The sequence below is a fragment of the Cyprinus carpio genome, chromosome B16 (assembly GCF_018340385.1).
Source record: "Cyprinus carpio isolate SPL01 chromosome B16, ASM1834038v1, whole genome shotgun sequence".
Lineage (NCBI taxonomy): Eukaryota > Metazoa > Chordata > Actinopteri > Cypriniformes > Cyprinidae > Cyprinus > Cyprinus carpio.
Window position 1 is genome coordinate 18,438,019 of NC_056612.1, and position 17,994 is coordinate 18,456,012.

At 39.0% G+C, this 17,994-nt stretch overlaps 4 protein-coding genes across 6 annotated transcripts in view; 1 reads left to right on the forward strand and 3 right to left on the reverse strand.

Annotated features, from left to right (window-relative positions):
- Positions 1 to 327: 327 nt before the first annotated feature.
- LOC122134117 (RWD domain-containing protein 1-like) lies at positions 328 to 3,034 on the reverse strand. Its single transcript, XM_042741283.1, has 7 exons — positions 2,833 to 3,034; positions 2,383 to 2,448; positions 2,080 to 2,210; positions 1,813 to 1,956; positions 898 to 1,030; positions 745 to 807; positions 328 to 627 (listed from the first exon to the last, which is right to left on the reverse strand). Exons 1-7 carry the CDS (start codon positions 2,903 to 2,905, stop codon positions 515 to 517), a joined length of 723 nt encoding a protein of 240 aa, XP_042597217.1. The 5' UTR covers positions 2,906 to 3,034; the 3' UTR covers positions 328 to 514.
- Positions 3,035 to 4,547: 1,513 nt separating this feature from the next.
- On the reverse strand, positions 4,548 to 7,995 carry LOC109106107 (calcium homeostasis modulator protein 5-like). The gene is made up of 2 exons (XM_019119431.2): positions 7,304 to 7,995; positions 4,548 to 5,879 (listed from the first exon to the last, which is right to left on the reverse strand). Exons 1-2 carry the CDS (start codon positions 7,859 to 7,861, stop codon positions 5,490 to 5,492), a joined length of 948 nt encoding a protein of 315 aa, XP_018974976.1. The 5' UTR covers positions 7,862 to 7,995; the 3' UTR covers positions 4,548 to 5,489.
- A 109-nt stretch (positions 7,996 to 8,104) lies between these two features.
- LOC109106105 (calcium homeostasis modulator protein 6-like) lies at positions 8,105 to 10,789 on the reverse strand. The gene is made up of 2 exons (XM_019119429.2): positions 10,131 to 10,789; positions 8,105 to 9,409 (listed from the first exon to the last, which is right to left on the reverse strand). Exons 1-2 carry the CDS (start codon positions 10,668 to 10,670, stop codon positions 8,981 to 8,983), a joined length of 969 nt encoding a protein of 322 aa, XP_018974974.1. The 5' UTR covers positions 10,671 to 10,789; the 3' UTR covers positions 8,105 to 8,980.
- Positions 10,790 to 12,024: 1,235 nt separating this feature from the next.
- The window catches only part of LOC109106092 (kelch-like protein 32), a 31,772-nt gene continuing 25,802 nt past the window's right edge, over positions 12,025 to 17,994 (forward strand). For 2 of the 3 annotated variants that reach the window (XR_002020520.2, XM_019119409.2), the window contains exons 1-4: positions 12,030 to 12,248; positions 12,916 to 13,144; positions 13,836 to 13,957; positions 15,082 to 15,262. Coding sequence is in view for 2 of the 3 variants with exons in the window: in XM_019119409.2 (XP_018974954.1) it covers positions 13,935 to 13,957; positions 15,082 to 15,262 (204 nt within the window). In the remaining variant the exon portion in view is untranslated. Of the gene's footprint in view, positions 12,249 to 12,915; positions 13,145 to 13,835; positions 13,958 to 15,081; positions 15,263 to 17,994 lie in introns of all 3 variants that reach the window. The other variant, XM_019119410.2, reaches the window with a different exon arrangement.

The window sequence follows — 17,994 nt, forward strand, 5'->3', positions numbered from 1 at the left end:
TGTGCTTTTTGTTAGTGAAATAAACAGCTGTTTTAGTCAAAAGCAAAATGAAGTGAATCCCAAACATTTAAATAAATTCAATGTCAATCAGAAACTCTGAAGAAGAAGAATTAGATTTTCATCCGATTCCTGAGATTTCATTTGTTTCAGTTTTTCAAAAAAAAAAGCACTGATTTTTGGTAAACTTAATTATTGGCTTTTACTGTATATAGACAGACAGTGAGTGAATGATTGGAGTTAAACTCGGGTTGTAATACCTGCCAGGTCACATCTCTGGGAAACATCAGCCTAATGTAAATCTTGTGTAAATGAAGCCATTAAGCAAAATAAGAGAATGTTTTTAATTGTAAGAATTGTGACAAATTACACTGGGGTTGACAGTTATTGTAATATATTCTGCAACTCAGAAGGTAGTGACCGAAAAAGTTTGTGTTTTGAACCGGTGAGCTGAAGTCCTGCTCCATGAGGCTGTTGGCATCTAAATCATTCATGTCAGGTTGAGAGTTAACACAATTCAGTCTTCATCACTGCCTAAGTCCAGTGGGTTGAAATCAGGGTCATCCTCCTCCAAGTCCAAATCATCCATGTCTTGAAACAGTGACTCGTCTACTTCTACACTATTCCCAACTAGAAGAAAAGAGCAGAGAAGACCAACTTTGAAGGACAATCGAGTTTACATTTCAAAAAACAAATGGCATCCTAAACAACTTGGAAACACAACAATAATTATAATTGAGTGCTTACCGTCCTCCAAGAACTGGATATCTGATGTGTCAAGATTATGGTCTGTCTCAAAGAGCTGTTTTCCTGTAACATGAAAAAGTAAATAAACAGAACATAAGAAAAGGTGGTTCAGATTTGAGTTTATATGCTGCTTTTAATAAGTTTTCACCTCACCTGTAAGTTTTCCCTTTCCTGGCTGCTCCTCTTCTTTCTGCCTTTTCTTCTTTAGTTCTACCATTTCTTGTTCAAATCTTGCTTTCCATGATAAGAAGTTCTCAATTGTGACCACAGTGCCTTGGAACGCACGCTAAGAAAAACAAAAAAGAACAACATTTCATTTTAATATAAATGATAGCTATGTAACTAATAACAAATCTAATATTCAAAGCAACCACATTCTATAAAGTGTACAATAGCGACATCTGCATTAAGTTGGGTGGGTGTGTTTCAACCCAAGTGGTCAACCTTTTGTTAGTCTTCATGGCCCTCTTCTGCTAGAAGCTGTAATTACACCTTTAGCACAATCATTGTTTGCCTTTGCTGACAGCCTTTCAAAAGTCTTTGTTTATTGTGGCTAAACAAACATTTGGTGTGTTGGTGTGATTATTTTATCAGCTTTTTGAACTCTGATTCTGACGGCACCCATTCACATGGTGAGCAAGTGATGCAATAATGCTACATTTCTCCAAAAAGAGAAATGAAGTTGTGTCTGGGGAAGTCGTGGCCTAATGGTTAGAGTCGGACTCGTAATCCAAAGGTTGCGAGTTCGAGTCTCAAGCCGGCAGGAATTGTAGGTGGGGGGAGTGTATGTATAGTGCTCTCTCCACCTTCAATACCACGACTGAAGTGCCCTTGAGCAAGGCACCACACCCCCAACTGCTCCCCGGGCGCCACAGCATAAATGGCTGCCCACTGCTCCGGGTGTGTGTTCACAGTGTGTGTGTGTGTGCACTTTGGATGGGTTAAATGCAGAGGATAAATTCCAAGTATGCGTCATCTTGGATGGCCTGAGGTTGAGTAGATTTTTGGTCATTTTTCATTTGGGCGTGAACTATTCCTTTACATTCAGAAGACAAGCTCAAAACAAACCTTCTCAGCTTCTTCGGCCTCCCTTTCTTTTCTTAGTTTCTCTTCTTCTCTTCTGTTCTTAATCTGATCAATTATTTCATTAAGTTTCTCCTGCACAGCTGTCACCAATGTGAATATCATAACCATTCCCAGGTTTTCTTCAGCCTGCAAAAGAAAAAAAGGTTATTAGGAAGGACTAAAGGACAGTAAAAAAAAAAAAAACATCAGTATGTGCATTTAATCAGTTGTTTATGTGTTTTTTCAGGGTAAGATGTCACGTGTGCAGACCTGTTGCTTTAAAAGTGTTAGAATGTCTTCTGTGTCTGAATCTTCCAGGTTCTCTTGTGAGAAGATCTCCCACAGAGGGGGTTCATCTGGATATTTCTCCACATATGTAAACTTAAGAGTCACCTCCACCGCTAAAACAGACAGAAATCAGTAATGTTGGGATTTTGAAGTTGCTGCCTTTAGCTACACTTTAACCCTAAATGTAAAGCCTACTTATGTATCATATTTGATACACAAATTTTCATGGCCTCTCAATTATATTATTCCGTGCATTGACACAGTTAATAAAGCATATGAACTTACTCTCTTCATTTTCTCCCGCATCAGAAGTAACTGTGATGGTGAAGCTCGTGGGCTCCTCGGAAAGCACTGCGTGAATGAAAATATTGTAAGAAAAGAATGAAATATACAGATCGCACTATTGTTCATCACTTCCCAGAGCCTGGAAGTAAACAGATATGGGTGACTAGACCGCTGGCCTCAGACTAAACCAGTAATACTTCCACAGTTAACTTAAACATAAATCTGACACAACTTCTGCCCGATACCTTATTGTTGGCCAGCGGTTATAGTTTGCTTTGTTTCTTAATCTTCGACAGCTTCATCTGTTGCTATGAAGAATGATATCAAAGAGATGACTGAGTCGCTCGTATGTTTAACTAACTTTGTTTCATGAAAAGCTAACGTTAGTCAGCTAACGGACAGCGTGGCGAATTTATATGCATAAAACACTAACTTTGCTGCCAATCTTACCTGTAAATGAGTCTGGGTAAATGGACTCTATTGCTTCTAGTTCATTCCTTTGCTCCTCGCCGTAGTCTGTCATTTTATGTCACAAATGTCCATAGATTAGAGCCTGCATGGAAGAAACGTGTGCTAAGGCCCGGCTAGCATCGATGTTATCTGCGATCATCAGTAAAGCCTGAGCTTGGTCTGGCAGGCGATTTTACTTGCTCTGCTAAACATTAGTACTGTTGTAGTAATTCTTGATGTCACACTCTTGAATCCATTACAAAAATGCTGGATATAAAATAAACAATGTATACAAATAAACGTGTGAAAAGGTTTAATTCTGGCATGGATTATATAGCCTGGCGATCCAGCCACTTTCAACTAAACTGCCTTTCCACAATCAAAGCAAGTTTAATTTTTTATGTACTATATGTGAAATAATACATGTAATTATATTAGTTTTAAATCCCAATTTACAGAAATCAATTTATAATCCGTGTCTTTTATTATTACTTATTAATCTGTAGTTTTGTTTATTTAGCTGCACAGACTCTTTCACAGGATGAATTGAGATTTATGATTTAAACAGACACTGGTTGAAGAGTAGTTTTATTGATTGTGCATTATTATTATTGATTATACAAGCAAGAAAAAAAAATCTAGGCCTTTCCTTATACTTGATATGGTTTTTTGTACAGTTCTTTCTTGTTAAGCCTGTTGAAACAACTTGGACCAGCTTAAATTCACTTAATACACTTTGGAAAGTAGCCCCTGCCACAAGCTGTTATTGTTACAGTTAGATCAGCTTGACAGTTGCCTTCATGGCAAGGCATGGAAGAGGCGAAGCCTACAAATGTACCTTATACTTTTATCCAGAAATACATTTTAATTGGTCATTTACCAGCTGAACAAACTTGGATGGTCTAGGCTGTCTTTTTCAGCAGAGTAGAAGAGAGTAAAATGTCTGTATTTTTGTCAAAGCCTAAACAATATACATTCATAATATAAATGCAAATATTAAAATATAGTATAAATACATAAAGCAAGGAAAGAAACAAATACAAAAAGTATTAGCATTCAGTACTAAATAGCAGAAACACAAAACATTATAGGATATATATATATATATATATATATATATATTATATTATATATATAATATATATAATATATATATATATATTATATATATAAACAGTTCAACATGCCGTACTTCTATACACAAGCAAACATTTAGTTTATTTGTCTGTTACATTTAAATCAAATGAGGCAGATGGACTGGATTTGTGGTTCCTATTAATATAAGTTGTCATTTATAGTTGAATGTGTTTAGTGAATGATTTATTATAATTTTGGGTACAAAGTCAAATCCACAATATAAATGATCTGTTACAGTATTGTTAGTAGAACTTATATGTAGTGTTTTTTTTTTTTTGGCCATTGTTATTGCCTATGCCTTTGCTTTTAAAGGAAAGGACCATGAGCCAGTTTAATGTCATTATAGTTATTAGGCTACATTTTGTTACTTCTACGCAATATTTTTGCACATTTAACTTTAACTTTAAACAGTCTTACATTGAATAACACAGTTTAACATAAAATAATATTGTTGTTATTTTTTTCACTGACTATTAACCTGAGTATTTTTACTTCTCTTTCACAACAATGCAGGAAATGCATACCACAGACATGCCGGAAACCACCACCTTATGTGTAATATTTGTGACATGTAGTAATTGGTCCTATGTTTTTTTGAAAAGCTATGCTAAGAGAAACTCATTTTGATCATGGGGCCCTATACAGAGCTGATCTGTGTGTCAAAACTGTTGGGGACTTTGAATGCAGGTTCCCTGTTTGTCAAATTTTCTGCTTAAAACCAGCAAAGGAAATAAGCATTGTGGTTTATATGTTTTATATTTTGTTGGTTAACATAAGTGCAATGCGACCTTATTGTAGATTTGAATCAGTACTGGACAGTTACTTTTTTTGGACAGTTTAATCTTTTGAGGTTATCATGCATAAACGTGCATTAAGCACACTACCCACTGGTTTCACTGACAAGGCTTAAGCCTAGTCCCACATTAAAAAATATCAGTGCCTTTGTTTTGTCTCAAGATGCACACAAGTAATGTTTTTTCTAAGGCATTTTAATAAAAATTACTTAAATGTTCTAACTGAACTATGGCCTAATCCTGGTTTAATCTAAACCCTGTCTGTGAAACTGGGCCTACCTGTTTTATAAGGATATGGTGAAAAAGATTTTAAAATGTAGAGAGGAATAAGAGAGCTGTACAGATTCAAAAAGTGCACAAGGCCTAAATGACAAATGCTATAAGAAGTGTTTTTTTCTTCTTTTTTTTTGACTTTGTAAAACCTGACATGCAACATTCAAGCAGTATGCAAATTTAGGGCCTGAGATCTATGTTGGTTCACTGATATAGAAGTATAAAACTGTACAAAGTATTTGCAGGTTCAGTAGTGCCACAACCACTTCCTCGATAGACAAAACAAAATTTCCAAAAACTTTCATTACAACGCTTTCAGTACAGGTTGTAGCTACCACAAAATAAAAATAAAAATAAAATAATAATAATAATTTTGTCTTGATTCATTGGCTTTTTGTCTTCAAGGTCATATTCTGGACTCTAATTTTTCTAATTATCAGTCCATGCAGTGTTCTATATCATCTCTATGCCATCTTGCCCTTCTAGAACAGGACGCTTCTCAGGGCTGTAGTCCCGATCTGCACGCTCCACATATCTCTGCAGTGTGCTGTAGTACTGTTCGCTTTGTTTAAAAGTGTATACAGCAGAGATCTCCTCCCAGGCCTTGTGATTTGGAAAGGGAAATGGTTCGGGAATTTTGTTGTCAAAGAAACTCTTGAGGTTTCTCTCTGCCAGTTTGGTGGCATAATCTTCTGCAAAAACCTCAAACCTTTCTTGTTCCTTCTCCATGTAGATCTTCTGGAAAGTTAACTGAAGGTAGCTTACTTGAGAGCGACAGTTCTTAAAGCAAGTTCCAATTAGGGCTACTGTTGCCGCTATGATAATGATGGACCAGCCGAGGATCTGCAAACATAGATAAATCAGTTGAATGTTATAAGATAGAATGATTTTAAGTTATGATAGCAAATTATTATTATCGAAATTTAGCATGCAAAAAGGTAAATTGTATTTGTGAATTTTTTAGTCAAGCATGAAGCACAACTAACACAGAAATCACTTTTACACAGCTTTCTGTTGGTCTGCGCAGTGAATTTGTGACCAGTTTGAAACTTTTGTGAAATTTGCCGGGGAAAATATTCTTCCCCCATAAATAACATATCACATACACACACTCTCTCCTCAAAATTTCATCAAGAATAATACAGTCATTCCAATAGGAATTCACACAATCAGGAATTTAGCATGAGGAGAAAAGGTTCCACATGCAGATTTAGCTTATGTTCAAGTTGTTCATGCAAATGTGCCGTGCTGCTGACCAACAGAGGGCTGCTTGATTTAAAAGTGACTTCAGTGTGAGCTGTGCATCATTCATCTTCACGCTAAGGACAATAAACTTTAATCATGTTAGATATCATTTTAAATTTAACGTGGATGAAAACAAGGCTTTGAGGGATACACTTACTGTTTTTACAATGGTATGCACTGTATAAATGTCCTAGATTTTGTAATTCTCACAGTTAGAACTTTCAGAACTGTAAAACTGAGTTTTTGTCTACTTTTTTTTTCTCTCTGAAAGATGTTCATTAGCTGCACAATCAGTACATTGGTAAACATCTGTACAGTGAATGAACACTACTTCCTTCCCTCACAGCTTTGTTTTTATTCCTGTCAATATGGCGCTACCCTACCTATGATCTATATGCGAGAATTTTTCCCCAAACCAGTTCCGTTGGTCATATCAGTCACAGTGATGAATGCCTACATAAAACCCCTCACCCTAACCCTAACCAATTAAATTAGCTGCTGGGCGGGATTTTTTGCTGAATTGGTTTGGGGTAAAAAATTGCACGGTCTATAAACACTGGACCAATTTTTGAACACGAAATTTCACTAAAATGTATCTGTGATTGCCTCTTCATGCAACATTCCCAATCATGAACTGCATTTCGCCTGTGAAAATTTGCCGAACAATGTTACAGCATCTTTAAAGCTTCTGCTAAGAAAAAAATAGTCCACTACAACGTACAAAAAAAAAAAAAAAAAAAAAAACCCTAGTAACATGAAGGATATTGCACCAACATTACAGTACTGAAATCATCTCGGGTAATTTTCATTACAACACAAGATGGCGACATTTGAGATGACACAAGACTGCGAGTCTGCACAGTGTTACAAAAAATAGCGCCAGATGAATGGACTGATATACAGTTACCATGGCTGATGAAAACCTTTACGAAATATCAGACTGCTGAGTACTATAATAGACCAGTTTTGATTAAGTATTTCAGAACACAGTTTATTTTTTTACATTAACAGTCTGTGCTCACCTGTGACTGGGCTCGTAACATCAACAGCAGATCCATATTTTCTTTCGGAGACAGCTGGGACTTGCTGCAGGGCACTCTGGGGAGCTCGTCCTGGCATGAGCTTGTCTTGTTTTTGCAGAAAATTTGCACCACCATATTTTCTTCCAGGCCACTAACAGCACACTCATAAAAAGTTCCATTTAACAGTGCTACACTAAGCCACATGACAGGGGCAATACAGGCTCCAGATAGCACTTTTACAAACACCTGCAAGCATCCCATAAAGTTACCCCGGGGGCAAAGTTTAAGAGGGTTGAGACAACACCCAGTATATAACCGCCAAAGACGAGTACTAACAAAGAGTCCAATCGCCAGCAAGACAACAGCAGGGCTGATCAGAAAAGTTAATCCATACGCAAAATTCTGTTTACGGTTGCACGGACACTGGAAAGACACCATGGAGAAAATTCGTTCACTACCTATAGTCAAAATAGCCATGAAGCTGTAGCCAATAGTGGTCTTCTGATTGGTGAAGAATTTTAGGATAGTCTTAAATGAATCCATAGCTGGTACAGACATGGCTGCAACACTCCAAATAAGCTGCTGAACTGAAAGAGATGATTTCTGCTGTGCCACTCCCTTTTCTTGCTCTCTTATTTTCACTTTGTTTTCTACACTTCCTTTATCTCCTCCTTTTCAGTCTCTGGCTTCCCCACAGCTCATCAAATCCCTCCCCTGTCCATCCCTTTCCCCCTCCCATTCAGAGAAGGACCGTGACGAAAACCAGCCGATCAGGTTCTGTCAGAAGTCAAAACAGACTAAAGATGTGTTTAGGCACATTTACTGTACACATCATGCAACAGCAGGCAAAAAAATAAAATCCCAACAATGCAATTGTCGGTCTGACAATGTGCTTTTTATTATTGGAATGCCAGAATCTGGAGGTTGCTAGCAATGGAATTTGAAAACCTAGAGGTTGGAACAGCAGATTAGTGCATGTTAGGTCAAACAAAGAGGTGTATGGCAACATAATGCTTCACATTAGTTAAAAAGGAAGTGATTCATTCTGGTTCTGTATGAGGAGACAGTTTCTGTTCTGCTCTAGTGCCGACTGTTGTGCCCTGCACTTCTCCTGTAAAGATTTTAAACCTCAACGCTAACCCGCAAATGGTATAGAACTTAATGAATATTGATTTTTTTTTCGAGTGAGCTTTTAGCGGTGTAATTTTCAAATGATACACGATTACTTCATGAAAAAAGCATAAAAGTGCTTCCTTTTGAAATATGAGATCACTAATCATCATGTGCATGATGCAAGATGAAGTGACACGAAAAAAGTCTAGCATAATGTAACTCTTTGTTTGTAAAGTCCTTTAGAAATCGCCAGGGCACAGCTGTTCAAATACTAATGAATGAGGAAAACAACTGACAATTATGAAAACTTGTACTTGCCATAATCAAATTTTTTTAATGTTCATATAAAAAATATATTGAAAGACAAAATTCAAATTAAACAACAAAACCCCAGTAATGTTAAAACCATACAACTGTAGTATTCAAAAGAAAAGCTAAAATAGCAATACAAGAAGAACAGTGAACAGACACTGTAAAAGGCACAGAAAATAAAGAAGAAGGTACAGCTCTGTTCATGCCCATAATAACAGGGTAAAGAATGAAAAGCTTTCAATTAGACAGCGCCTACAGGTCCAGTTTGCCTTCATCCACAAATGCAAGTGCTGCTGGGTTTGAAAAATCATTTTCAGACCTCACCGAATGCCTTACTAATGGATTTTCAAGGTCCTCACAAGTGCACACATACTTGTGCAGGATGCTGTAGTATTTGTCCATGCTTCGGAACTTGTAAAAGGAGGATATCTTTTCCCAGGCCTGTCTGGGTGGACTCTTCATAGGAATGGGTTTGGTTAAATCAAAGAAACTTGATATGTTTCTCTTTGCAAGCTTTTCGGCATGCTGAGCTGTATAGCTGTCCAAAAACTCACTCTCCTTCTGAGTGTACATCCTCCAAAACTTTAGTTGCATGTAACTGATTGGAGAATAGCATCTGGCCATGCATGTGAGCAGAAAAGTGAACGTTATCACAGAACCTATCAGGATCCAACCAAGTACCTAGAAATATTTTCAAGAATTATTCAAATATTAAGAGACATATTTGTTGAAAAATAAAACAGATGTGTTAAAGCACAGATATCACTATAGATTTTTTAAGATGACTGTAGAGGACCTTATGATGAGGTGGACATTTAGGCTTCTGCCTGTAAGAAATTTGCCTTTGTTTTTCTGAAAATCTCAATGAGAAAATTTCTTTTTTTAATGCATTTAAAAATATTTATTGTGGTAGACCTAAAGTTTTTTGTTTATGACTATGAATAATGGACTACAAGTTAGTCAGAGTGATTTAAAGTCTGCAAAACTAGCTAACAGGAAACGTTATCAGAATTTTGGCAACGTTTTGGAAAGGTTCTTTCAAACTTATGGACAATTATTATTCCAGTGACGTTAATAGAACGTTTGTTCAACATTATTTGGTCTGTAGTTATTTATACATGGTTAATTGAATGTTTTTTTCTGAAACGTTTTAACTTTTTCAATTACAGATTTAGCTACGCATCACAAATACATTACAAAAACGGTTTTAAAATATCTTTAAATAATCTCAACGAAGCGTAGGCTACCCTGACATTGTCTGACAAAAAATCCTCTCAAAAGTCGAATCCCAATTAAATTGACAGGCCTACTGAGTCCAAGTCAGGTCACAAGTAAAACTGCTCATGTCTGTCCGAGTCTAGATTTGAGGTCTAAGTGAAAGGATTTTCTGCTCAGTGCTTACCTGCGACTCTGCGCGTATGATGGACAGCACAGCCACTCTCTCACTCTGCGGAACTGCGGTTCCGTCACACGGGAACTTCTCCAACTCTGTCCGACAGTGAGTAAACTTTTCGTTGCAAAGCTGACGTCTAAAAAGTGTTATGTTGGCCCCAGTCAATGAGCACTCGAAATACACCCCTTTGAGTAGAGCAACTGCGATCCAGCTGAGAGGAGCGACCATCGCAGTGGTGGTGATTTGAAGAAAAACAAAGAAAAAGCCAATCGCGTATTTAAAACGACATAGCCTCGATTTCCTAAGGCACAGACCCGTAAACAATTTCCATGTTTTATTGCTCAACATGTAACTTAATATAAGCAGTACAAGCGCGGGTACGATGAGGCAGACGTTGCCATAAACGAAATTCCAATCATTGCAAGGACACTTAAAAGCAAAGACCGAGAAGATGTGCTCGCCACCAGCAGTTATAAGAGCGATCAGACCGAATCCAAAATTAGTCTGTTGTTTCTGAGCGAAGCTAAGCAAAGGTTTTAATTTATCCATGCCTGCCAGCTGACGACCGAATGCTCTCTGTTCTTAAACAATAAACCATGAAATGACAATCTCAGTTCCGTTATGAGACACTATACTGAGTGTCACCTTCAAGGGGGCGCACAATAAAAGCATGCAAAGAGTTGGACTTAATTTAAGAAAAACGGGTTAATTTTAGCTTTTCAGCTGTAATGGGAAACTGACTTTATGAAAAATTAAGAAACTAAAACCACAATGTAAGTGTTAAGTCTACACACTAGTTTAGTTTAAAGGCATTGCAATCAAATGTCATGCTTTCAATGACGTGTGATGTTGCAGTCTATGCGGTCAGGACCACAAAAACAGTCATAAGGGTCATTTTTTTAAAATTGAGATTTACATCAAAGCTGAATCAATAAACTTTCCATTGATGTGTGGTTTGTTAGGATAGGACAATATTTGGCTGAGATACAACAAGGGTGCAAAAAAAAAAAAAAAAAAAAAAAATATATATATATATATATATATATATATATATATATATATATATATATATATATATATATATATATATATATATATATATAGGGCCTCGGCAAACTTCCGATGGGCCCTGAAAATGACCTAAATTGTTGATTTAATTTTAAAAGTCTGATTTCTGAAAAAAAAAAAAAAAGTAGGCTACATGTGGCACATTATGCAAAACACGTCATGCTTTCAATGACGTGTGATGTTGCAGTCTATGCGGTCAGGACCACAAAAACAGTCATATGGGTCATTTTTTTAAAAATTGAGATTTACATCAAAGCTGAATCAATAAACTTTCCATTGATGTGTGGTTTTGTTAGGATAGGACAATATTTGGCTGATATACAACAAGGGTGCAAAAAAAAAAAAAAAAAAAAAAAAATATATATATATATATTATTTTTTTTTTTTCTTTTTATTTATAGAGGGCCTCTGCAAACTTCCGATGGGCCCTGAACATGACCTAAATTGTTGATTTAATTTTAAAAGTCTGATTTCTGGAAAAAAAAAAGTATAAATGAATAACACCTTAAAACTTAATTGGCGTCGCCAAGCGTATAAATGGCTCACAATTTTTATGCAATAAAAATTTTTAATATTTTTAATCGTAATTATTTAAATTAGGGCGTTTCATGTGGCTTTTTATTTTAAAACCTATACATTTTACAAATAATTGTCCATTTTTTAACGTGTAGGTCTATTTATTCACTAATTATGTTATAAAACAACATATCATATACCAATATATATTCACTCAACATTAATAAGAAAATCTCACAATGTTTTTGCTGGTTTGCACCATAGACTGTATAAAAACAGGTTTGCACTTTATATTTGGCGCCTCGTGGACACACATGATCCTGCGCATGTGACCGCAAGAGGCGGGGACTGATCAAGACTCCAGCGTTTTCAGTAGCTCAGATGCATCGGGCGTAGACGTGACGAGTTAGATCCACAGTCTCTGGACTGTTTTTTTCTCCTGGGGTCGATGCAGATATTTTGTTTGGGTCAGTCAAAGTTGCCAAGTGACCCGTCGTCAGATAAAATCTGTTCGACCGAGAGAAGAGGACACTGGACGCGAAGGTACACTGCGTGCGTGCGCTTTTTAGCCCGGTGTATGTTTGTATTTTTACCCTGTATATTCCCTAACATATAGAAGCGTTTAGACAGTGTTTACGGATGGATGCTGAATGGATGTAACGTTACCGAAACACTTAACAGATGAATGTCATGAGGTTGCAGCTGGGCGGGTCTTCAGCGAGGATTACATTTATTGTTGCTCAAATATTCTTGGTTCTGCTCTGTTGCTAGGAGACCTTTGACAGTTGAGGTTCAAAAGTGATTGTGAAGGCGACCAATCACTCTAATCTGCATTTAGTGACAATGTTGCTTTGTGCTCGTGACATAATTAACTTGTCAAAATAATACCAATAATGAACAATATAACATCCGCATACAGGTTGTTATTATTATTGTTATTGTTTTTGAGTAATATAACCTGCACTTTGATTTTAACGCGACGGTATCTGACTAAAACTGTCATTCAGCCACCTCTACTTTGATGGATTACGGGTGTATTCTGGTTAAGTAGGTCAGTGGCAGGCTAAAGATGATACATGGGACCATTTGAGTGACACACCAAAGCTATTGAAAAAAATATATGTCATACTGTATCATGGACATTCGTTTTTTGGCTCTTATGTCTTTCCTTTTCCCTCTTCTTTTCTCCTCCATCGTCCCTGGACTACAGTCTGCTGGCTGAAGGTCATTTTGTAATCAGATCAATATCTGCTGGGATGCCTCAGACATGATGGGCCATTAGGCTGCAATGAGTCCTGCATCAAATCGCCTCCTCTCTGCCTTGAAACCATTTGACCATCACATGTGGCTTTATGAGAGGAGCGTCACAGACTGATTTTGAATCAGAATGAACTTTGCCTCTAGCTGTTTTGTATCCAAACACATTGTGCATCAGTAGGGTGAGTGGTGTTTTTATTATGTTTCTTCTCATTTGTTGTGTTTTGGATGAGCATTACTGCATGAGTGCATCTCTCAAAAATATGTCTGGTCATATTTTCACTGCTTTGCTTTTCATGCAGAAAATTAAGCCTGTATTTAAGGATGGTTAAGATTTTTAACAGTTTTTAGATTAACAGTTATGCACTTTACATCCCCAGAATTCTTATTAATTTAATATGCATGGATGGTTTCATTTTTAGCTAGTGTGGAGTTGTCATCCTGTCTGATCACACAATTTTATTTTATTGAATTTTAACGTAATTTAATTAAAAAAAATAAATATATATTTTTCAAATTTTATTAGTATTATTTTCATCAGCCGAAAGCTAGTGCAACAAGTGCTATCATAAAGTATAAATACAATTGAAATATTATATAATGATTTTATGTATTACAGTTTAAGAATTGTGGGAGGAAATGTGCTTAGTTGTAATAAAAAGCTTATAGCATTTGATATGCATCACATACATTTCTCAGGGGATATTTTACTCTGTTTTGCAGAAGCAAATCATTTAAATCTTTAAAAGCTCTTCATCTCAGTAGCTCCACTGAGATGCTCAGATATTCAGGCTATCGGAGGCTTCCCCTCAGATATGTATGCCATGTCCTTATTCACTCTCAGTCTTAGTTGTTTCTGTTCTTTCACTATAGAGTGTTGCACATGCTCAGTCGGGCCCGTCTGGTGTTTTGTAGTATCAGCAGGAAGCAGTCCTTCCTCCTCCTCCTCCTCCTCCTTTCTCCTCCAGGAGCATGCCCTCTGAGCCTCCTCCCAGGTACGTTCTGCAAACCTCAGTCTACCTTGAGAGGTGACTGTGTCCTCAGTGCTTTGGTGAGTTTTAATTTGATGTAGATGCCATTGGATTTGATGGGAGGTGTTGTGACATGGTCAGCTTTATTTAAAGAGCTCTGGAGGATGTCTCAGGTCATCTGAAGCATTTATCTCCCAAGGCAGTATTGCTTTGTGTTTACTAATACTGTAAAACATTTTTTGTTAAATTTACTACAGTGATGATATAACGGACATTATGGAGGCATTTTAGTGACTATGTTCTACAATTCCTATCTATACATTTAAGATTAACATGATAAAAGGTTAAAATTAGCCGGTATTAAAATATTTTTGTAGCTGCAAAATATAGTGAAAATAGCACTTATAGTTAGTTACAATGGAGAGCAACTTGATGACTTCAGCAGTGCCCTCCGCCCCCACCCCAGCAACTGTTGTCAATAATAACATAGAAAGAGCACAGTGTCACCCACATGCCATCAGGGTAAATCATGTATATGTCATGTAGCATTTATGCACACAGTTATGTACATAACTAACAAAAAATACCACCAAATATGTTGGTTTATTTAGCAACTTTTGGTAATGCCCATATCCATATTAATTCAAAGAAGGTTCATACCTTTTATTTATAGTTATATCATTTTATTGTAAAAGTGTACGTAAGTGTACATAAGTATCATAAATATAATCTTGCTTGCAATTAATTTGTTTTTAAAACAAAATTATATAAGTTAGACTTAAAAATTGTTAGATTAATTTTATTTATATTTATCTTTAAATCTTTAAAAAAATTACATGTACAGTACTTTTTTAAACAAAAAATAAATAAACAAATTTACTGTATCATCGATGCATTCTTTGAGAATGTGAGCTAAATATGAATGTGTTGAGCTGAAAAGAGCTATTCAGGGCCACGGGAGCAGTGAGAATCAATGACATCTCACTTACTGAATAGATATATTGATATAGACCTAGTGTTCAGCAGCAGGCAGAAAGACACACAGGCACACATGCACACTTCATTGTTTCTGGCCACAGGATTCCATGATGAGATGTTCACAATTTCCAAGCATAGGCTTGTCTTGCAGCATTGTTCTTGTGTCTCAGCTCTCAGGACATGCTGACAGGACAGAGGCTGTGTCAATCCAAATCCCACCAGGACTCTGTCCTCTCTGCCCTTAATCAGCAGCGCAAGGACGGACTGCTCTGCGATGTCACCCTGGTCGCCGGGGAGCAGAAGTTCCATGCTCATAAGGCAGTCCTGGCAGCCTGCAGTGATTACTTCCGGGTGAGATTTTACACTCTAGAGATTCCATCTCATGAAATATAATCAATGAGAGTGTCTGCCATACAAGTACAGAAAGGTTTCTTCGATCTTTATATATCTACACTCCCACTGTCATCAAGATGGCGGCGCGTCCACACGCAGCGGCTTCTCTCTGTCCCGACAGAACGGTGTTTTCGTGTTTTTTGTCTTGTGAGTCGCAGTTTTTTTTTGTACGTCGTCATCGCGTCTATCTGTCTTTAAGCGCGCATACAGTCGTGAGTTTCTGCTGGATGTCGGCAGAGCCGCATTTTTAGAGTTAAACTCCGCGCACGCGGGCGGAACTGCTGCGAGATCTCGAACTGCTCCGGAGGCCTACATCATCACCGACCCCCTCTACTGCATCTCGCCCACAGCGGAGGCGCCACAAGCGGCGTGAGAGGAAGCAGAAGAGGGGTAAGCGCGGAGGTATCCGGGCTAGGCTAACGGCTAACCCACACAAGCCATCCATCCCCACCGTCGTACTGGCTAACGTACGCTCTTTGGACAATAAACTGGACTACATCCGATTACTACGTTCAACTCAGAGGACTGTAAGAGACTGTTGTGTGTTTGTATTCACGGAAACATGGCTCAGCGACAGCGTTCCGGACTGCGCCATTCAGCTCGACCAGCTGACGTGCTATCGAGCAGACAGAGCTCTCTTCGCGGGAGGAAAAACCCACGGCGGCGGCCTTTGTGTTTACATCAATGACGCGTGGTGCCGCGATGCTGTTGTGATCTGCAAACACTGCTCACCCCTGGTGGAGTTTATGATTATTAAGTGCCGGCCGTTCTATCTGCCGAGGGAATATACTGCCATACTGCTCGTTTCGGTTTACATTCCCCCGAACAACAGCAACAGCAACAGGGAACGATGCACTAAATGAACTGTACCAGCACATCAGTGAGCAGCAGACAGCACACCCCGATGCTTTTCTCATCATAGCTGGGGATTTCAACCATGCTGACTTAAAGAGTGTATTTCCCTAAAATACACCAACACATTAACTTTCCAACAAGAGGTAAAAACATTTTAGACTTTGTTTACACCACACAGAGAGGAGCTTACAAAGCCCTCCCCCTCCCCCACCTCGGTGCCTCAGACCACATCACTGTCATGCTAATGCCTGCATACAGACCGCTCGTTAAAGTCGCCAAACCAGTTCAGAAACAGATTCAAGTGTGGCCAGAAGGATCGTCTGAGGCTCTTCAGGACTGCTTTGATACAACTGACTGGAATATGTTTAAGCAGGCTGCCACTTATAATAACTCCACTGACCTCCAGGAGTACTCGGAGACAGTCACTGCCTACATCACCAAGTGTATTGAGGATGTAACAGTCACAAAAACCATTACTGTCCGGGCCAACCAGAAGCCGTGGATGACAGGGGAAGTCTACAGACTCCTGGAGATGCGGAACGCTGCCTTCAGAGCTGGAGACGAGGGGGGGCCTGAGAACAGCCAGGGCCAACCTATCCCGCGGCATCAGAGAGGCTAAGAGACAGTACTCCAGGAGGATAGCCCATCAATTCAGCGACAGCAGAAACACTCGGAGCCTGTGGCAGGGGATACAGACCATTACGGACTACAAGCCCCCACAGCGGACCTGTGACAGCAACATCTCTCTGCTGAACGAGCTGAAACACCTTCTTCGCTCGCTTTGAGGCACAAAACAGCTCCACTGCACAGAAGACTCCACCTCCTCCCAGTGACCAGGTGATGATGCTGACCCCAGACAGCGTGAGGAGATCCTTCAGCAGGATCAATGCACGCAAAGCTCCGGGTCCTGACAACATTCCTGGGCGTGTACTGAGAGACTGTGCAGCAGAACTCACTGATGTCTTCACAGACATTTTCAACATCTCACTTAGTCAGGCTGTTGTTCCCACATGCTTCAAAGCTACCACCATCATTCCAGTCCCGAAGAAGCCATCTCCATCATGCTTCAATGACTACCGTCCTGTTGCACTTACTCCCATCCTCATGAAGTGCTTCGAACGGCTAGTCATGCACCACATCAAGTCTGCCCTCCCCCCCTCCCTGGACCCATTCCAGTTTGCATATCGGTCCAACCGGTCGACCGATGATGCCATCTCAACTACCCTCCACTCAGCACTCACACATCTAGAGGAAAAAGACTCATACGTCAGAATGCTGTTCATAGACTTCAGTTCAGCATTCAACACAATCATCCCTCAACAGCTCATTCACAAACTGGTCGAGCTGGGGCTCAACACTTCGCTGTGCAACTGGCTGTTGGACTTTCTGACTGGAAGACCTCAGGCAGTACGTGTCGGCAGCAACACATCCAGCACCATCACACTGAACACTGGGGCCCCCCAAGGATGTGTGCTGAGCCCCCTCCTCTTCACTCTGCTGACCCACGACTGCACACCGTCACACAACTCCAACCTCTTCATTAAGTTTGCGGATGACACAACTGTGGTGGGTCTCATTAGCAACAGAGATGAAACAAACCACAGGAGTGAGGTGAGCCGCCTGGCCGGGTGGTGCAGTGACAACAATCTCTCTCTGAACGTGGAGAAGACGAAGGAGATTGTTGTTGACTTCAGGAGAGCGCACACTCAGCATGTTCCTCTGACCATCAACGGTGCGACTGTGGAGAGAGTGAGCAGCACCAAGTTCCTGGGTGTGCACATCACAGAGGACCTCTCCTGGACCGACAACACCGCAGCACTGGCCAAGAAATCACA

What these genes read in the sequence shown, in the direction of transcription:
- LOC122134117 (XM_042741283.1), bottom strand. Translation starts at nt 2,905, where the DNA reads ATGACAGACTACGGCGAGGAGCAAAGGAATGAACTAGAAGCAATAGAG. An exon ending in TTACCCAGACTCATTTACAG is followed by an intron (nt 2,449 to 2,832) that starts GTAAGATTGGCA and finishes TCATTCACGCAG; the next exon opens with TGCTTTCCGAGGAGCCCACG. An exon ending in AGGCCGAAGAAGCTGAGAAG is followed by an intron (nt 1,031 to 1,812) that starts GTTTGTTTTGAG and finishes TGTTTTTCTTAG; the next exon opens with CGTGCGTTCCAAGGCACTGT.
- LOC109106107 (XM_019119431.2), bottom strand. Translation starts at nt 7,861, where the DNA reads ATGTCTGTACCAGCTATGGATTCATTTAAGACTATCCTAAAATTCTTC. An exon ending in TGTTACGAGCCCAGTCACAG is followed by an intron (nt 5,880 to 7,303) that starts GTGAGCACAGAC and finishes CTATGTTTGCAG; the next exon opens with ATCCTCGGCTGGTCCATCAT.
- LOC109106105 (XM_019119429.2), bottom strand. Translation starts at nt 10,670, where the DNA reads ATGGATAAATTAAAACCTTTGCTTAGCTTCGCTCAGAAACAACAGACT. An exon ending in TCATACGCGCAGAGTCGCAG is followed by an intron (nt 9,410 to 10,130) that starts GTAAGCACTGAG and finishes AAATATTTCTAG; the next exon opens with GTACTTGGTTGGATCCTGAT.